The sequence below is a fragment of the Nycticebus coucang genome, chromosome 24 (genome assembly GCF_027406575.1).
Source record: "Nycticebus coucang isolate mNycCou1 chromosome 24, mNycCou1.pri, whole genome shotgun sequence".
Classification (NCBI taxonomy): domain Eukaryota; kingdom Metazoa; phylum Chordata; class Mammalia; order Primates; family Lorisidae; genus Nycticebus; species Nycticebus coucang.
Genome location: NC_069803.1, coordinates 3,159,286 through 3,178,844, shown reverse-complemented (window position 1 = coordinate 3,178,844; position 19,559 = coordinate 3,159,286). Strand labels below are relative to the sequence as shown.

Genomic DNA, 19,559 nt, shown 5'->3' with positions numbered 1-19,559 from the left:
GCAGGGGCTGTTTGGTTTCACATACAGATAGTCAGAGGGAACACACAGGAGGGAGGGAAGGGCTCTGCAGCCTCACACACACGCACACACACGCACACACAGCCTTTGGATGTGGGTGTGTAAGGCGGAGCCCTGCCCATTCTCCTACCCACGGCTCACACTTCCAATACGAAGCATCGTTCACGACGCAGCAAAGACTGTGTCCCCACGAGACCACGCACAGATCAGATACACACACAGCTAAGGGACGCACAAAAGGTCCGGAGGGAGCCAGCAGACGCCAGCACACAAACCAAACCAGCCTCCCAGGCCAGGTATTTTTCCATGGCTCTTGGCACTAGGAACACAGTAGGACAACGGGAAAGACTGGCGGGGCTCGTGCGCCAGCAGCTTGGGGCCTACATCCAATTCCCAGCACAGCGTCCCATCCATCTCCCCATTACCTTTGGCCACAGGTCTGGTGACAGTGAGCCACGCAGACTGGTTAGCTTCACCAATATAATTGGAAACCTTACACACATACTCCCCGCTCTGGGCCTCTGTCACATTGAACAGGGTCAGCACCTCCGCATCCGAGCTATTAATCCCCGAATGCTGGAACAAACCAATGACACACAGGCTCGTCAGTTGGGCAAACACTGAGATGTGGTTGTGCTGTGCTCCCATGTGCCTTCCAGGTGGGCAGAAGGTTAAGGCAAGGGAGACATTCAGTGAGATTTACCATCTTTACCTTTTTAGTAGAACAAAACAAATAGACTGCAAAAGTCCAAAGCATTTGATCAGGGGGGAAAATCCCACTGCTTTGGCTCAACTGTTCTGTGTTAGACCCCCTCTGCCAGGACTGGGGCAGGGGCTGTGAACGGACACAGTGGCCATGCCATGTCCTACAGAGCAGTTTCAGCACGAGCAGTGAAGGGATGACGGATGGCCAGTGAATCTTTCTGTCAGGCTCCCCTGACAGCCAAGTCAGGGGAGGGTGGAGTCTGACTCTGGGACAAGGAGGTGAACAACTCTCCCAGCCTCTGGTGACTTCCTGTTGCAAGACCCATTGGAGATTTAGGCAATTACCTTCCCTGGATTAATGGAGCATTCAGGGAAAGACAAACAGGGAACGTCTGGGAGTAAGAGGAAAAAGGAAGAAAATGCCATTACTCCTCATACAGCTTAGAATTTATATGTGGCATTTGTTTTTCCAATTCTATGTAAGACATGCCTTTATCAATTCACCACAACTGCCAGAATGATCCTTAGTTCAGAAAGCAGGGCCAAGACCAGGAAAGGCTTTCTGGAAAGGATTTGGGCAATCAAAAGGCAGGAATCCACACTCTGGATTCCTGGATTTGGGGCCAGCAGCGGGCCCCAAATCCCCAGTAAGGTTGCTTTTGAAGCTCTCTGGAAACCAGCAGGGCCGGCTCCCAGCCCTCTGCTCCCAGCTCACCCCCACTCTGTGCTCTGCCACTAGTCCTGGGGAATGTGGCTTATACCACTGCAAAGATGGCATGTGCACCTGGCGGGTAAGGAGTGAGCCCTGATCCAGGCACTGAGCCTGCCCATAGGAAGCTGAGCCCCCTGGAGACACCAGCTTCATCCCAGCATGCTGGCCCGGACACCGAGGCCAAGATTACCTTCAGGATCTGGACATAAGGCAGGTTGTCGGGACCAATCTTGCTCCCGTTCACCTCGATGTGCTTTAGCCACTGGATGTGAGGCTGGGGATCACTGTACACCTTGCACATGAACTCCACATTGCTGCCCAGGGCCACTGTCTTGTTGGCAGGCAACCCCGCTTGCAGGATGGGGCGGTGTGGGGATCGCTCTGGGAAGATTGGACAGGACAGGCTTGTGAGGCACTGCCATGGCCCCCCGCAGTCTCCCTAAGTTTCCCAGTGGTGGGCAATGCACTTCCCAATGCTTCTGTTGAGCCCCAGCTAGGAGAAGAGAAACCTGTATTCAGCCCTAAGCCTTCCTCCCACGGCAAAGCATCCATATTTACAGGTGTAGCAAATCTCTCTCTTGCCTTAATGGACCTCAGCACAGCCTCCTTATCCTTAAGTAAAACCACAGAGACTCAGTTCTAGATTCCTGCTCTTCACCATGTGTTCCAGGGCTGGGCACCGTGGCTAGTGACTGTAATCCTAGCATTCTGGTAGGCTGAGATGGGCAGATTACTTGAGCTCAGGAGTTGGAGACCAGCCTGAGCAGGAGTGAGACTCAGTCTCTAAAAATAGCCAGACGTTGGGAGGCTGAGACCAGAGAATCACTTGAGCCCAGGAGTTGTGAGCTATGATGCCACGACACTCTACTGAGGGCGACATAGTGAAACTCTGTCTCAAAAACAAAAAGCAACACCACCACCCCACCCCCGGCCCAAACCAAAGTGTGTTCCAGGAACACTGGCACCACCATCACCTAGGCACTTGTTAGAAATGCAGACACTCAGCCTCTAACCTAGACCTCCTGGATCACAATTTCCTTTTTACACCGTATCTTCAAGACCAAGACAGACGCTGGCTGTGACACTCTGCACCTTAAGATCTCTAGGGAATGAGATTCAGAACCTCTAAAAGGAACAGGTTGTATCAATCACCCCCAAAAATATGAGTTCTTCCTAGCATCTCCTGTGGTGCCCTCAAGTGGACAAGGATCTGAAGCTCTGCATTAACAGCTGTATATGCAGCTGGGACAGCTAGAAGGATAATACCAACCTTGCAGTGGTGCCATGGGAGCTGCAGCAGAAGTATTTAAAGACCCCAGGGCATTGCGGGCATTCACTGTGCAATGGCTACTGTTATGATCACAGCTCACAGCAACCTCCAACTCCTGGGCTCAAGGGATCCTCTTGCCTCAGCCTTTCCAGTAGCTAGGGCTATAGGCACCCTCCACAATGCCTGGTTAATTTTTCTATTTTTTAGTAGAGACAGGGTCTCACTCTTGCTCAGGCTAGTCTTGAACTCCTCAGCTCAGGTGATCCACCCACCTTGGCCTCCCAGAGTGCTAGGATTACAGGTGTGAGTGAGGTACCATGACCAGCTCACTTTTATTCTTTTGGGAGACAGGGTCTCACTCTGTCTCCTCGGCTAGAGTACAGTGGTGTCATAACAGTTCACTGCAGCCTCGAACTCCTGGGCTCAAGGGATCCTCCTGCCTCAGCCTCCCAAGTAGCTGGGACTACAGGTTCATGCCACTACACCTAGCTGGCTATTTCTTTTTGGGGGAGAAGAGATGATGTCTTGCTAGGTCGCCCAGGCTGGTCATGAATACTAAGCCACATTTAACATCACTACACCGGCCACCTTTTTCAGGATGGACCAGCAATAGCACCTCCTATTTTATAGTGACAAACAGCTTTGGGGACATGTCACTGTCTGATCCTCTTAACTCTATTTTACAGATAAGAAAAGTGAGGCTCCAAGGGGGAGAGTGGCCTATTCCAAGTGACAGAGCTAGTAAGGGCCAAATGTCGTATGGTATCCTAAAGAAACCTGGACCCCGCGGCTGTTTTCTCCAAACCTCCTCTCTCTAAGCTCCAAGCTCGCCACTCTCGCTGCCTCTGCCGTCTTACCAACGACGTCGAGCTGGTAGGTGTGGTTAATGCTGCCATACTCATTTTCCACAATGCAGGTGTAGTTGCCCTTGTCCGAGGGTACAACGGAGTCCATTATGATGCTCCAGGTGGCATAACGGACCTGAGGGTAAACACACCACAGGTCTGCACTGGGGTCTGGAGGGAACGTTGCTGCACTGAGGCACCTGACCTCCTAATCAGAGCAGCACACAGCCCCAAGCTGCAGCCTTGGGGAGGACAAGGTGTGGAGTGCCCCACCCTTAGTCCCTTCACACTCTGGAAAACTGGCAGATGGGCAAGAAGACTCTGAAAGTCTTTACAGAGGAATTCAAGGCCACCTGTGATCTGGACAAATGTGCCTCTGGCCAACTCTCCTGAATACATCAGGAACGTTCCTAACTGTCACACTCCGTCCATGCCATACCCAAGCCTGAAACAGCACTGCTGCTAGGAGTTTGCCCTCTGTCCCCTTGACATGTCATTTCAAAAACCATCTCCTGGGCAGCGCCTGTGGCTCAAAGGGATAGGGCACCAGTCCCATATGCTGGAGGTGGTGGATTCAAACCCAGCCTCAGCCAAAAACCACCAAAAAAAAAAAAAAACCATCTCCTTCAGCCAGATCTCTGGTCAAAACTTTTCTCACCCTTCACTCTGTCTACTGAGGCACTGATCACCCTTCCTTCTACGAGGGGTGCTCAGAAATGTGGCTGCCTGTTAAGACTGGAAGCCTTTTGAGGACAGGGCACAGTCTCGCACCATTTGAAGCGTAATGCCTTGAATATGGCTTGGCAGATTAATGAGAATGTTTCCCTATTCTTTCTGAAAGATAGGGGTTCTTTTAAAAACAGATTTTACATGGAAGTTTTTTGTTTTATAAAGAATGAACCTAAAATTCTTAACCAGAAGCCTCTAGCTGGACTTTAGAAGACCGATAGTCCCTCTGAAATGACATGCAGAAGGGTGGTCCATGTAGTTTGTCTAAGGAAAAGGGCCAGAGTTTTCAACCCATTCTCAAAGGAACCTGAGACCTGAGGCTATCAGGTCTATCACTCAGTTTGCAGGATGGAGTGGTCATGGCTGTAAACCCAGCGAGGCCAAGGCAGGTAGACTGCTTGAGCTCAAGAGTTTGGGACTGGTCTGAGCAAGGATGAGACCCTGTCTCTACTAAAAATCAAAAAACCTGCTGGGCATGGTAGCAGATGCCTGTAGTCCCAGCTACTCGGGAGACTGAGGCAAGCGGATTACTCAGACCCGAGAGTTTGAGGTTGCTGTGAACTAGGCTGATGCCACAGCACTCTACCCAGGGCCACAAAGTGAGACTCTGTTTCAAAAAACAAAACAAAAACAAAAGAATCACTTGGCTGTTGATGGCAATTTTCAGCTCAGGAAACAAACTTATTTCTGAACCACTTAAGCTAAGCTATAAAATGAAAAAAGACATTAAAAAACAATGCAATTTTTCTGGAACTCAAGACCGTCCTCTCATCTTGTTAAAATCATCAACCCGCTCAGTGCCTGTAGCTAAAGCAGCTAAGGCGTCGGCCATATACAACAGAGCTGGCAGGTTCGAATCCAGCGCGGACCTGCCAAACAACAATGACAACTGCAACCAAAAATAGACGGGCACTGTGGTGGGCACCTGTAGTCCCAGCTACTTGGGAGGCTGAGGCAACAGAATCACTTAAGCCCAGGAGTTGGAGGTTGCTGTGAGCTGTGATGCCACAGCACTCTACCCAGGGCAACAGCTTGAGGCTCTGTCTCAAAAAATAAAAAACAAATAAATAAATAAAATCATCAACTCTAGGCGGTGCCAATAGCTCAGTGGGTAGGGCTCTGGCCATGTACACCGAGGCTGGTGGATTTCAACCCGGACCAGCTAAACAACAATGACAACTGCAACAAAAAAATAGCCAGGCGTTGTGGTTGGTGCCTGTAAATCCCACCTACTTGAGAGGCTGAGGCAAGAGAATCACTTAAGCCCAGGAGTTGGAGGTTGCTGTGATCTGTGATGCCATGGTATTCTACCCAGGGCGACAGCTTGAGACTCTGTCTCAAAAAAAAAAAAAAAAATCTGGGCAGCACCTGTGGCTCAAAGGAGTAGGGCGCCGGCCCCATATACCCCCCATATACTGGAGGTGGTGGGTTCAAACCCAACCCTGGCCAAAAACTGCAAAACAAACAAACAAAAACAACAACAACTCTATTACTTGCTCATTAAACTAAGAAAGCAATGGGAATGTCTCTGCTGGGGTTATCCTGGCCATCTATCTCTATAACCACTGCTTCAGGTATGGGCAGTAACAATTTTCTTTTTAGGTAAGTCCTGTTTTGCTTTTATATCAGAATCAAGGGGTTTGATTTTAAGAACTGGGGATACTTGAGCTGAAGTTGGTCAACACAGGGAGCATATGTGTGGGTGTGTTCCCAAAGAAAGGACCGTGACTGGTCAGAAGAACTCTGATTTTTTTTTCTTTTCTTTTGTTTGGATTTGGAGACAAGAGGCTGGCTCTGTTACCTGGGCCAGAGTGCAGTGGTCTGATCATGAGCCACTGCAACCTCACCCTCCTGGGCTCAAGGGATCCTCCTACCTCAGTCTCCTGAGCAGCTGGGACTACAGGTGCCTACAACACCTGGCTGATTTTTTCTATTTTAAGCAGAGACAGGGTCTCGCTCTTCCTTAGGTTGGTCTCAAACTCCTGGACTCAAGCCACCCTCCCACCTTGGCCTCCCAGAGTAGTAGGGTTACAGGTGTAACCCTATAATCCGGGTGCAGAGGCAGGAGCCACTGTACCCAGCCCCTCTGCTTTTCTTATGCACAATTACTGAGAAAAGAGAAACCAGGTGAGAAAAGAGGGACTCTACAGATGATCAGACAGTCTAATGAGGGATGACAACGAAGCTGTTCTTCCTACAGATATAAATGGGCACCACAGACAGTCTATACAAGAAGAAATGAAAATTGCTCATTACCATATGACAATTCTAACAATAAGCAAAATAATACATAAAAGAACAATGAAATACTACAGCCTGCCTTAGCCATAGGTGATACATCTCAAGATGCCCAGCTAGTACCAAAACCTGTATCTACTGACTCTTCTGCTACCTATACGGGGTGGACAGAAAGCTCATGTGCAGTTTATTTTTTCCCCCCCAAGTAAATTACATTCTGTTACTTCCTGTGAGCCATCAGCATGAGCCCTACTGCATAAATGCTATTTCATTTATTTATGTTTGGAAAATCCATAAACATTTTTGTTTGCAATCTGGTTTCTTTTGTTATGTTTTAAGTCAAGTTTGAATGTTACAATACATTTATTGAAAAACTTTTTTTTTTGAGACAGAGTCTCACTATGTCACCCTGGTAGAGTGCTGTGGCATCACAGCTCACAGCAACCTCAAACTCTTGGCTTAAGCGATTCTCTTGCCTCAGCCTCCTGAGTAGCTGGGACTACAGGCGCCTGCCACAATGCCCGGCTATTTTTTTGGTTGCAGTTGTCATTTTTTTGGTTGCATTGTCATTTGGTTGCAGGCCCGGGCCGGGTTAGAACCTGCCAGCCCCAGTGTATGTGGCTGGTGTCCTAACTACTGAACTACGGGCCCCTCCCTCATGTGTAATTTAAAATAGTTTACCGTATGATAAAGGCTGCAAACCATCTGTAAATGAGGCACAATAAGGTATTATCAACAAGGACTAGTAATAATTATTACAACAATATGCTGTAAAAACATGGTCTCTCTCAAAATAAAGATATTTTGTACTGTATTTACCTATTTTTTGTCCTTGGTTGGCTGTGGGTAACTGAATCCACAGACAGCAAGATGGCAGGTAAGGGGGGGGACTACTAGGCTGTCACCTGTTAAATCTATTGGCAAAGGTGTAATGAATCTGCCATTCACATACTCTGCTATGGGAAGGTGAATTAATTTTCTCCTTAAAGTATAGGCAGTCTCCGAGTTACGAACACCAGACTTAACATACAACTCACCCTTATGAATGGAGGCTATTACAGGTAACAGACAATGTACCTGCTCCAACTTATATATAAATTCAACTTGAAAACAAACCTACAGAACTAAGGTCGCCATAGCCTAGGGACTGCCAGTGGCTGGGCAGTGTGCACCAAGGGCTTAGAAACTCTTAAACCAGGCCGGGGACTGCCAGTAGCTGGGCAGTGTACCCCAAGGGCTTAGAAACTCTTACACCCAGGCAGAGTGCAGTGGCTCATGCCTGTAATCGCAGCATTTGGGAGGCTGAGGTGGGTGGATTGCCTGAGCTCACAGGCTCGAGACCAGCTTGAGCCAGATGGAGACCTTGTCTCTAAAAATAGCTGGATGTTGTGGTGGGCGCCTGTAGTCCCAGCTACTCGGTATGTGGAGACAAGAGAATCGCTTGAGCCCTAGAGTTTGAGGCTATTGTGAGCTATGAGGCACAGCACTCTACCAAGGGTGACAAAGTAAGACTCTGTCTCAAAAAAAAAATTCTTATACTCTTTGTCCTAGTAATTTCATTTCGAGCAATGTATCCTAAGGAGGGACACAAAAAAATGGGTGAAGATATGTGTATTTGCTGCAACATTATTTATAAAAGTGAAAAACTAGAAAATACCTAACACCACAAAATAGTTCATTAAATTATGAGCTATTTTTATAAAGGGGTCTTATGTAGCCATGAAAAGTTATCATTCTAACATGCTTGAAATACAGCATAAAAAGACTCATGAGGTTATCAAACAATAAGATAGAAAACCATAATGTTCACATGATGTGATTAACTATTTAGAAACCATATACACAGAAAAAAGATTTTTTACTTTTATTTGCATTTTTTATATTTAAAATTTTTTAAATGCCTTACCTATATAGTTAAGAAACCATTATTTAAAACAAGTATATAATAAGGATTTTCTAACTCAGTTTTTCTCATTCCTCTTATTTTAACTTTTACACATGTACACATTTACCTTGTAGCCTCCAATCCTGTGGTCAGGTTTGAATTCTTTGCCATTTTTCAACCAGCGCAGCGTGGGGTAAGGTGTCCCATTGGAAGGGCATTTGAACTTCACTGTCTTGGCAGCTGGCACAGCATGCAATTTCTTTTCCATCTTTTCTGGAGATGTCCAATATGGAGCTACAGCTGCCCAGGGAAAGCCACGAGAGAAAGGCAGGGACGGAGAGAGCAGCAGGTCAGGCTCAGGGGCCAGGCTGGGACCTGGAAGGGCCTCTCCTGTCTGCCCGCATCTTTGAGCAATGCCCAGCATATACCACGACAGGCACCGTGCCCTCTCTTCCTCCTCCTCACCCCTCTTAAACCCCATCCCCAGGCCCGAAGGGCAGTAAGGTAGGAAACAGTGTCTCACGCATACGGTTTGGTTTGGTGTTATCTGTCTCCTTCTCCTCTGAAGAGGAGTCATCATCGTCATCGTCATCCTCAGAGGAGGGGAGAGCATCTATGGGAAGAAGAAAGGGCACTGAGGTGCCTTCCAAAGGGGCCTCTCAATTCCCATCTGCAGTGACAGTCACCCCATTAAGGCCAGTGCAGGTGCAGAAGAAGACAGACAGCCCTCCCCATAAGGACTCCTGGGCCCACTTTTCCCTTGGTGACGATCTCTCTCAGTGGGACAGAAATTGATCATCTAAGAGCTGAGGGTTATTATCCTTCCACAGCCCATTGCACTGCCCCTCTCTGCCCCAAATCGTTACGCTGAATAGTTCCCCTAGGGTCAGCTATTCCTCTTTAATTCCATCCTGCCCTCAGAGGATCCATCTAACTCATGGTGCTACCCAGAACCGGGTCTCAGAACTGGCAGCGAGGGAAACCGCATCCTTCTGTAGACTGCCAGCCGTCAGGAAACTGGGCAGATCTTGGCAGAATGTGACTAGGTGCTATTTCCAAAGGTAATAGCCTACAGCAGGAACTTTTCTGGCACAGGTCTGCTAAAGTTTGGGGGGCTGCCCCCCTTTACCAGAGAAGACAGGGAGCCCACCACATAACCAGCAGCTGCCAGCACCTCTCCCCAGCAAGTGCCCACCCCTGGTAAGAGCAGGCCCGACACACAAGTGGTCACCAATCAGGGCTCGGGCCACAGCTTTCTTCCTTCCTTCCTAAGCACTTCTGGGATCTGTGGCAAAGCCCACATCCTGAGGTGCACAAATGGCATCAAGAAAATTTCAGCTCTCCTTCCCAGAACACTAGTTTTATGAAAGTCACATTCTAAAAGCGCAGACTCCCCGACAGAGTTCTAGGGTTCCCCAGCTGTCCTAACACAGTTCTGGAAGCTAGAGGACAGATTCTGTCCAGTGTCCCTGGGTCCCTGCACAGTAGGGACCTCACGACATGCCCTGGGGCTCTATGCACTAAACCAAGTACAAGAGTCCAGAGGTCCTGCGGGTGATAGGATGGAGCTGGCCGAGCCCCCCACTTAGCGTCCCTAACATCTGTGCAAGTCATGGTGCACAAGTCACAGGATCTCAAGGCCCTGAGAACATCAGCAATCACCTCCGAGGTGGATCTCAGAAGCCTGGACCCACTTCACCCAGTCCCCTCTGAGAGCTAAGCCACGCAGCGGGCAGGGCGTTATGTTAGTGGGCAGCAGTTCTGGAAGCAGAGTGGGGGCAGATCATGGAAGGGGAGTAGGTTCATCTCCCCCGAAACTGGAAGAAAGGGTTGGAGGGGTGGGTCCAGGGAGAAGGCCAGGGCAGGGCTTTGCTACCAACCTGAAACATTGACGGAGAAGTAGGTGGTGTCACTGCCGGAGGGGCTGCTGGTCACGCAAGTGTAGAGGCCAGAGTCTGCGGGCACAGAGTCCCGCACCTCCACCTCTGCCCCTGTGATGCGGGTGCGGTTGCTTTCCGCCAGCTGCACCCCGTCCCGCAGCCAGTTGATGATCTGCACATCGTCCCGCAGCCGGCAGCGAAGCTGCAGCAGGTCACCAGGGTGGACCAGGAGGGACTCCACTTCCACAGGGGCTCCCCAGGGCTGGGCTGCAGCCACCCATGGGGGCCCAGAAGGGGGACCAAGGGACAGGAGAGGAAGAAAGAGAGAGGGGAGGAGGGAAGAGAGAAAGGGAGTTATGCTAGCCACACCGAGCCGCGTCATCCTGGTATGACTTAGTTGAGGCTAGAGAGCTGGGCAGGTAGGAGTCGGAATATGGGTCAGTCAGAACAGCTGGCTACCTGGGAAGCCCTATCTCTCCTCCACCCCACTCCTCCAAAAGTCAAAGGAAGAAAGAGGCGAAGTTAGGAAGCAGCTGTAGCAGCATTAAGCAGATCACATTTCACTTCCCTCCATCCTAGGGGGAAAGGTCAGCCCGGCCTGGGACTTCTTTGTGTCCAGAGCGTCCCTTCCCCACAAGTTCTGTTCTTTGCCAAGAACGGCTGCTTCCCAGAGGGACACCCCAGTTCCTTCTGGCTAGCTCAGCCTCACCCCTTCCCCTAGGAACAGCTGAACAAACCTTGGCCCTCAAAAACCCAGCAGGCTTCGCCCAAATGGACAGAGGGCAATTTGCCAACTGGAGGATAGGGGAGGGGGCCCTCACGTGATTCTCAAGGGTGGGGGCCTGGCCCCTTTGCCAGTCAGATGCACGTGTGGGAGGGACAGCCCAAGGAAAGGTCAGCTCAGGGGAACCTCTCACTAACAGGTGTCAGGCCAGAGGATTTGGAGCTGTTCACTATATTAGGACTGGAGACCGCAGCTGCCACCAAGCCCACACTTGTTCAGGCCGCAGAAGTGACTGCACACAAAGCTCCTTTCTCCTTCTCCCTCTGCCCAGGCACATCCTCCTACACCCCCCACCCCCATCACTTCCCTGTCCCTGGGGGGCAGCACTGGACCTGCCTGGGGTGTCCCCAGCACATAAGATTCCACACAGCATCCAATCCTCCCCTGACCAGCACTTCGTGCACATGTCCAAGAAGGCCTGGGCCCCGACACAACTGATGCTGCCTCCTGAAGACCCTCTCTTCATTCGAGGGGCAAATGTGGTTCCTATTTCCTGGTAAGATGTCCAAGACCATTCCTGGCACCCTCCTTCCTCCAGCAGACACACTTGGTGCCTCTCAGGCCTTCCACCTGACTTCGGCCCACTGCCTTGAGAGACCTCCTTCCTTGCCCTTAGAAGCTCACAGCCAACAACCCACAGGTTCCTGCCACACCGGGCTCTGAAACACAACATGCTCTCCCACAGCCTCTGACGTGGCTCTCATGGCCCTGGCAGTTGCAGGGCTGGTGGTTTTCTTTGCCCGGCTCCTACCACTCACTCTCACAGAGCGGGTGGTTCCTCCTAGAAGTGGGCTCTGACCCCCAGTCTGGGATAGGGGGCTTCCCTGTGCACCTGTCACACCAAAGGACAGGCCCCTTTCTCAACAAAGCCCTCGGCATGGGGCTGAGTCGTAAGTACCTTGAAAGCCCCAGCACCGAGGGCCATGCTTGGCACCCAGAGTTGTTCCACTGACGCTTGCTGAGTGAACGGCACACACACCACGCACCGGCTTTTCATTTCCCTCCTTCCTACACTTCCTTTTCTCTTTCACCCCCAGTCATTTTAATGAGCATCTTTTCTAAAGTGCACAACAGGTTCCCACTAGGAACCTTACAAATGAGAATAGGTGTGTAACAGCGGTTTTCCTTGGAGGGGCTGAGACTGCAGGCCCTGCCTGTGTTAACCCCAAGGGCTTCATCTGGAACTTGGCAAAATCAGAAACAGGGGTGCCCTCTAAAGGGTTCAGAAACTACTAGCCCAGTTTATTTTTGTGAATCCACTCAAGAGGGATACCACAAAGGTGAGCAGGCCACACAAGTGATTAAAAATAAGCTTTTGTGGGTCTCAGAAAAAGTTATTCTTTGCATTTCTGATGGCTTGTGGTTTTGCCAAGTGAGGTAGAAGAAAAGCATGTTAGACTCGACCCTTAAGGAAAACAGCAGACACTCCTACTGATCAAATCTCATTTCCCTCAAATGACCTCACTGATTAAATATTTTGCAGCTCCGTGATCTACAGGGGCTGAGCCTTGGTCAACAGTAGACTCAAATCCTTAGTCTCTGCCATCACAAAGCTTCCACAGGCCTCAGAGACAAAAAGTTGTCTTAAAGGCAAAAACACAGCAAGAACCCCCCAGAGAAAGCAGCCAAGGAGACCCACTTCTGGCTGACTCCAGTCTGGACCCATTAACTTCTCACCTGACCCAACAAGAATGTGTGCTTCTATGTGATCTATAAAAACAGTCCAAGAACCAGCTTTCTTTGCTCTTGATGCAATTTTAGACCTAAGTTCCCATCCAAAAGTGGTTCAGACTGCTTCACCCTCTCCCCTTCCCAGTACCACCCAGGGATAACCTCCTAAATGGGCTCCCTGTGGCTGGAGCTCACACTTGCTCTGCTACTCCCAGGCCTTGATGTCAGCACGTAAGTTATTCTCCGGATCTAGATTCTACATTGTGTATAGGATGAAATCCACATCCCTGCTGAGCTGTGAAGGTTCCCTGAAATCTTCTTCCACCCTTATCTCCATGCCACCCTACTCTGCTTTCCAGAGGCCTTCAGCTCCCAGGCTGGCTGCACCCTCCTGACATAACAAACCTTACTTCTGCTAAGGACTGTCAACATCTCTCCAAAGTCCTCCTGCCCCAGACTATTCAAAGTCCATCACCCAAAACATCCAAGAAGGCTTCTGTGTCCCTAATTTTCTGTAAAATAGAAATTATTCTGCAAAATAATTTATCTGTAAAAAAAATTGAAGCATGGCACCAGCCATATACGCCAGAGCTGGCAGGTTCAAATCCAGCCTGGGCCTGCCAAACAACAATGACAACTACAACCAAAAAATAGCTGGGCATTGTGGCGAGTGCCTGTAGTCCCAGCTACTTGTGAGACTGAGGCAAGACAATCATTTAAGCCCAAGAGGTTGCTGTGAGCTGTGATGCCATAGCACTCTATCCAGAGTGACATAGTGAGACTGTCTCAAACGAACAAACAAACAAAAGCACACAAATTTGTATCTCCGCACCGGGCTGGAGATAATTCACACACTGTAAAATTCATCCATCGAAAGTATACCATTCAATGGTTTTTAGTATATGCAACAATCACAACGTAACTTCAGAATATTTTTACCACCCCATAAAGAAACCCCATAGTCACAGCAGTCACTCCCCATCCCCTACCCCCAGGTCCAGCAACCACGCACCAACCTGCTTTCTGTTCATAGATTTGCCTCTTCTGGATATGTCATATCAAGGGAAAGCATGCAACAGGTGGTCTTTCACTTAGCATAAAAGGGTCACAGTTCCTCCAGTTGCAGCATGTAATATTACTTCATTCCTTTTAATGGCCTAATAATATTCCATTGTGTGGTTAGAGCATATCCCAGCCATAATTGATAGACATCTGGGTATACTGCCTTTTTTTTGAGACAGTCTCACTCAATTTGCCCAGGCTAGAGTGCCATGGTGCCAGCCTACCTCACAGCAACCTCAAACTTCTGGGCTCAATCCTCTTGCCTTCTGAGTAGCTGTAATTATAGGTGCTCTGCCCACCACAACACCCTCCTAGTTCTTCTATTTTTAGTGGAGATGCTCTTGCTCAGACTGGTCTCAAACTCCTCAGCTATGCGATCCTCAGGCACACTGTTTCTTTTTTTGTTTTGAGACAGAGTCTCACTTTGTTGTCCCTGGTGGAGTGCTCTGGCGTCACAGCTAACAGCAACCTCAAACTCTTGGGCTCAAGCAATTCTCTTGCTTCAGCCTCCAGAGTAACGAGGACTACAGGCACCCACAACAAGGCCAGACTATTTTCAGAGACAAGGTCTCCCTCTGGCTCAGGCTGGTCTCTAACTCATGAGCTCAGGCAATCCCTGGCTCGGCCTCCCAGAGTGCCGGGTTAACAGGCGTGAGCCCCCGCACCGGGCTGGATATACAGAGTGCCGGGTTTACAGGCGTGAGCCCCCGCACCCGGCTGGATATACAGAGTGCCGGGTTTACAGGTGTGAGCCACCGCTCTCGGCTGGATATACAGAGTGCCGGGTTTACAGGTGTGAGCCCCCGCACCCGGCTGGATATACAGAGTGCTGGGTTTACAGGCATGAGCCACCACTCTCGGCTGGATATGCAGAGTGCCGGGTTTACAGGCGTGAGCCACCGCTCTCGGCTGGATATACAGAGTGCCGGGTTTACAGGCGTGAGCCCCCGCACCCGGCTGGATATACAGAGTGCTGGGTTTACAGGTGTGAGCCACCGCTCTCGGCTGGATATACAGAGTGCCGGGTTTACAGGCGTGAGCCCCCGCACCCGGCTGGATATACAGAGTGCTGGGTTTACAGGTGTGAGCCACCGCTCTCGGCTGGATATACAGAGTGCGGGGTTTACAGGCGTGAGCCCCCGCACCCGGCTGGATATACAGAGTGCTGGGTTTACAGGCATGAGCCACCACTCTCGGCTGGATATGCAGAGTGCCGGGTTTACAGGCGTGAGCCACCGCTCTCGGCTGGATATACAGAGTGCCGGGTTTACAGGTGTGAGCCCCCGCACCCGGCTGGATATACAGAGTGCTGGGTTTACAGGCGTGAGCCATCACTCTCGGCTGGATATGCAGAGTGCTGGGTTTACAGGCGTGAGCCACCGCACAGGGCTGGATATACAGAGTGCCGGGTTTACAGGCGTGAGCCACCGCACCGGGCTGGATATACAGAGTGCCGGGTTTACAGGCGTGAGCCACCGCACCGGGCTGGATATACAGAGTGCCGGGTTTACAGGCGTGAGCCCCCGCACCCGGCTGGATCTACAGAGTGCTGGGTTTACAGGCGTGAGCCACTGCTCCCGGCTGGATATGCAGAGTGCCGGGTGTACAGGCGTGAGCCACTGCTCCCGGCTGGATATGCAGAGTGCTGGGTTTACAGGCGTGAGCCCCCGCACCCGGCTGGATATACAGAGTGCTGGGTTTACAGGCGTGAGACACTGCACCCGGCTGGGTATACTGTTTCTTAACAGTCAAAAGTGTCCATGTCTTGCCTCTCCTAAGAATTAATAGGCAACTCAGAGCAGAATGGACTGCTACAATTTTCCCACAGTGCCTAAGAACGTCAGACACACAGAAACTACTCAATAGGTCTTGAACTGAATTTAGCATCTAGCCAAAGCTCATTTTCGGAGGAACCGAAAATCAGCCCAGGGGCTCTCTTGGGTTCTAGTGGTTTTTTTCATTGCCAGGGTGCCCTTGGGTGCATGTCCGATTCTCCATTTACAAAGCAAGGATGAGGCCACTTTCTCCAGGAGATGATGGAACCAACCACTCCTGTGTTTATCAGTCCCTGTCCGACTGCACCACAGCCCTGTTGCGTGCTCCTGACCTTTGGAGGCCCCTGTAAGGTGGCTGATTCCAGGACATCCTGGCTCACTGACAGCCCACAACGTTCCACGCTCTTTTGGTCTTTCTAGCGATCCTGACTTACATCCTCATCAGGAAGGTCCCTGCATCTTCTGCTCCAGCTCCTCTAAGCTGGCTGTTTTCCAGTCAAGACCAACAGGCCAGGGCTATTCCCACTTGTTGTTTATCAGGTGTCATTTAGCCAGCAAAGAACTAACTGACACTTACTGGGCCAGCTCTGAAGATGAAAAAAAAAAAGCCACTTTATGGCTCAGCCACTTGAAACCAACATCCTAACTCTTGGAGAACCTGATTAATTGGAATCAAATATGAAGGTGGCCCTCAGAATGTACAATGGAGACACCGTGAGGGGACCAACAACCCAAAACACTTGCTCTGTGCATCTTGTTTCCCAAGAGATGAAGAGGCCTGTGGAGCCTGGGGACATCTTGTGTCTGGATTCCACTGCGACCTAGCCCCAGGCTGAAATGTTGGCTGTTCACTATTACAGGCTCTAGCACGATGTGCTCCCATGCCAACAGGACAGATCGCTGTCCCCCTCACTGGGAGGGAGAAGGGTAGGGTCCGTTAGGGCCTGACTTGAACCTCCTTCGAGGATTCAGGCGCCCACCTCATTTCCAATGCCTTGGACAACTCTCAGAGAACAGGAAAGAACAGAGGCTTTGGCTTAGCTGCTGCATTGAGACTGGGGAAACCAGTTCCTCCTGAGGCAGGGTCCAGGGACAAGGCAGGTGGCTGCTGGACTGGGGGAATTTACGTAGACTGGATCCAGTGTTCCCACCCAGCTTCTCCAAGGACCCCCTTTATCCCCTCAGGGGAACCAGGAGCTGTCAGAGGATCCATCCTGCTTTTCTGGCAAAGCAGCAGCCTGAAAAGGAAAGAGGTGCAGAGGGGAGGGGTCTTTCCTGGTGCTTTCTAGTTCAGGAATGTGATTAATACCAATGAAACCCTACGGAGACCCTCTCCTTTCCTACTTCCCAGTAAAATACTATAGGTTTGTAATCCCAACAAGCCAACAGGTGTGGCATTTTGCTATGGCAGGACTAGTCAGAAATCTCCCAGTTCCTTTAGCAGGCCGTCTGTGTCTCCTGCCAGCCACAGGCACCACAAAGGCGGGGTGCGAGGGGGACATGATGGGGGTGTGAGGCCGTGAGTAGGCCCCAAATCCACATGAACCTTATTATTCTTATGAGAAGATGAGGCCTTAGTTCCTGAAAATCCAAGAAGACAACGTCCTTCAAAACATGAAGTAGCTATCATCAGGTGATTCTATGAGCTTCTGTCACGGTACAAGGATGAAACTAAAGCATAAAAGACACAGGTCTTGCCCTAGCAGGGTTGACGAGATTTATACAGCACCCTACTTTGCAAGCAGCACTTTATCAGGACCAAGCATAGGCTGCATTATAAAACTTAAAGTATCTGTGGTCAGGGCAAAAGTTGAACAAAATGACAGGGAAAGGGGACGGGAGGTGCTCACGAGCAGGACCATGCCTCCCTTGGTCCAAGCAACAGCAGGAAAGGAGGCCTGACTGGGACGAAGGTTCATGGCAGAAAAGAGTCAAAAATAATGATTTCAGCTTGTAAAGGGGGGATAGAACAGAGCCACTAAAGCCGTCCTAGGGCCGCATCTCCCTGCAGACAAGGAATGCAGTCATTCAGCCCCACCACGCCCTGCCCACAGATAAACCTGGAAATGCACTCTGAACACTTCACCAGCCCTGGTTGCGGGACAGCCAACTTGGTCTGCAAGTTACCCACCTCCCTAACCTCACAGCTTAACATGAACCCAGGGGAGAATAACCTATTTGCTTAGCACTTTGCAGTTTACCACGTGCCTTCTCAAATACTATCTAGGGATCCTGAAACAACTACGTTAAGAGCAGCACTAATGCTGCTACATTTCTTTTTACTATATCCCATACACTCTGCAAAGCCTTAGCACAGACCATCTTACTTCATCCTCAAGCACCCTGTGAGATTGATACTATTATCATCTCTATCCTATGGACGTGGACACTTACAAAATGCCAAGTGTAGTTCTCAGCATGTGTTAACTCGCTGCATGCCCACCATGACCCTGTGAAGTACGTGTGATTATTACTCTCATTTGGCGGGGGGGGAGACTGAAGTGCACAGAGGTTCAGGATTTGTCTGACATGACCCACCTGGGGAGTAGTTAAGGGGCAGAGGTGAGACTCAACCCCACCTAGGTAGCCTGGTTCTCCAGAAGGCACCCACACCCATAGTCCAACTCTGTCTTTGGAAGGCAATGTCTATGTTTCCAGTCCTTGCAGCTCTTGACTTACTCAAAGTGAAGAAGCCCTGTTGGCTGTGCCCATAGTTCATGTCCAGCAACGCCCAGGTCTCCTCCCTCCTAACGTGGGGATTCTAAAGCGATCCTTTTGGCCTTATCTTCCTTCCTCCTCACGTCCTCACTTCCTCAATCCCATAGCTCATATCACAACCACCCCCTTAAAAGCTGAGTGCTTTTAACTTAGAAAATTCAGTTTCCTGGCTTGGCGCCTATAGCTCAGTGGCTAGGGTGCCAGCCACATACACGGGAGCTGGCAGGTTCGAACCCAGCCTGGGCCCGCCAACAATGACAATTAATACAAAAAAATAGCTGGACATAGTGGTGGGCGCCTGTAGTTCCAGCTACTTGGGAGGCTGAGGCAAGAGAATCGCTTGAACCCAGGAGTTGGAGGTTGCTATGAGCTGTGACACCAAGGCACTCTACTGAGGGTGACAGCTTGAAACTCTGTCTCAAAAAAAAAAAAAAGAAAATGCTGTTTCCTGTCCCAGCTCACCTTCCTTTGAAGACTGACATGTACAGCTATCCACTTAGGCAGGTGTGTGACTGTGGCAGCCCCAGACTAACAACGATGCCCCATTTGGATATGGCACTCAATAATTCACAAGGCAAATTTGTCTGCATTCACCTTCCTCCTGTTTGTTCTCATTAAACATGAGAAAAATGGAGCTTGAGAGATTTCTCCCAAAGTCACAAGGCAGGGATGAATATTGCTTCTAGAGTCTGGGTCTACCTGCCTGGTCCTGGGTCCCTGTGGTCTCCCAGTGGTCGGTCCAGGCAGCTGCTGTCATGGCTTACAGGATAGGGAGAGGTGCCCAACCGAGGCACAGGTGCGGGCACACCCTCCTTCCCACTGTCCTTGGCTTAATCTCCAACCAGTCACCTGACACCTTCTCCCTTCTCCAGCTCCTCACCCTTGATCACAGTGTACAGTTGATGACCTCTGGTGATTAAGAACTTTAGGCGATAGGGCTGGTCAACCCTCTGATCATACTTCCTCGCAGGATCATGGCTTGCAAGGCCCGACTGCTCCAGATCTCCAGATCTGCACACTATCTCCTGCCCCCACAATACTCCTTCTCTGGACCAGCAACACCCCCCACCATGGGCCATGGGCTTTGTCTGCCCATCCCCAGGTTCTGCCTCCCCAGCCAAGCCAAGACGTGGCTTCTAATGCCTTTCTCCTTCTCTCTGGCAGTTGATCATCTCCATCCCTTCTTTAGACCTTAAAAAGCAACTCTTCAGAGACTCACTCACCTACATCCCTCCCTCATACTTTTTTTGAGACAGAGTCTCACTTT

General features: G+C 50.2%; 1 protein-coding gene across 6 annotated transcripts in view; it reads right to left on the bottom strand.

Annotated features, from left to right (window-relative positions):
- The window catches only part of FGFR1 (fibroblast growth factor receptor 1), a 59,214-nt gene that overhangs the window by 9,853 nt on the left and 29,802 nt on the right, over nt 1–19,559 (bottom strand). For 2 of the 6 annotated variants that reach the window (XM_053578718.1, XM_053578719.1), the window contains exons 3-7: nt 10,283–10,549; nt 8,926–9,015; nt 8,530–8,702; nt 3,563–3,686; nt 1,626–1,816 (exon numbers count right to left, since the gene is read on the bottom strand). In XM_053578718.1, coding sequence (XP_053434693.1) covers nt 1,626–1,816; nt 3,563–3,686; nt 8,530–8,702; nt 8,926–9,015; nt 10,283–10,549 — 845 coding nt within the window. The remainder of the gene's footprint in view (nt 1–1,625; nt 1,817–3,562; nt 3,687–8,529; nt 8,703–8,925; nt 9,016–10,282; nt 10,550–19,559) is intronic. The other 4 variants (XM_053578720.1, XM_053578724.1, XM_053578721.1 and 1 more) reach the window with 3 other exon arrangements.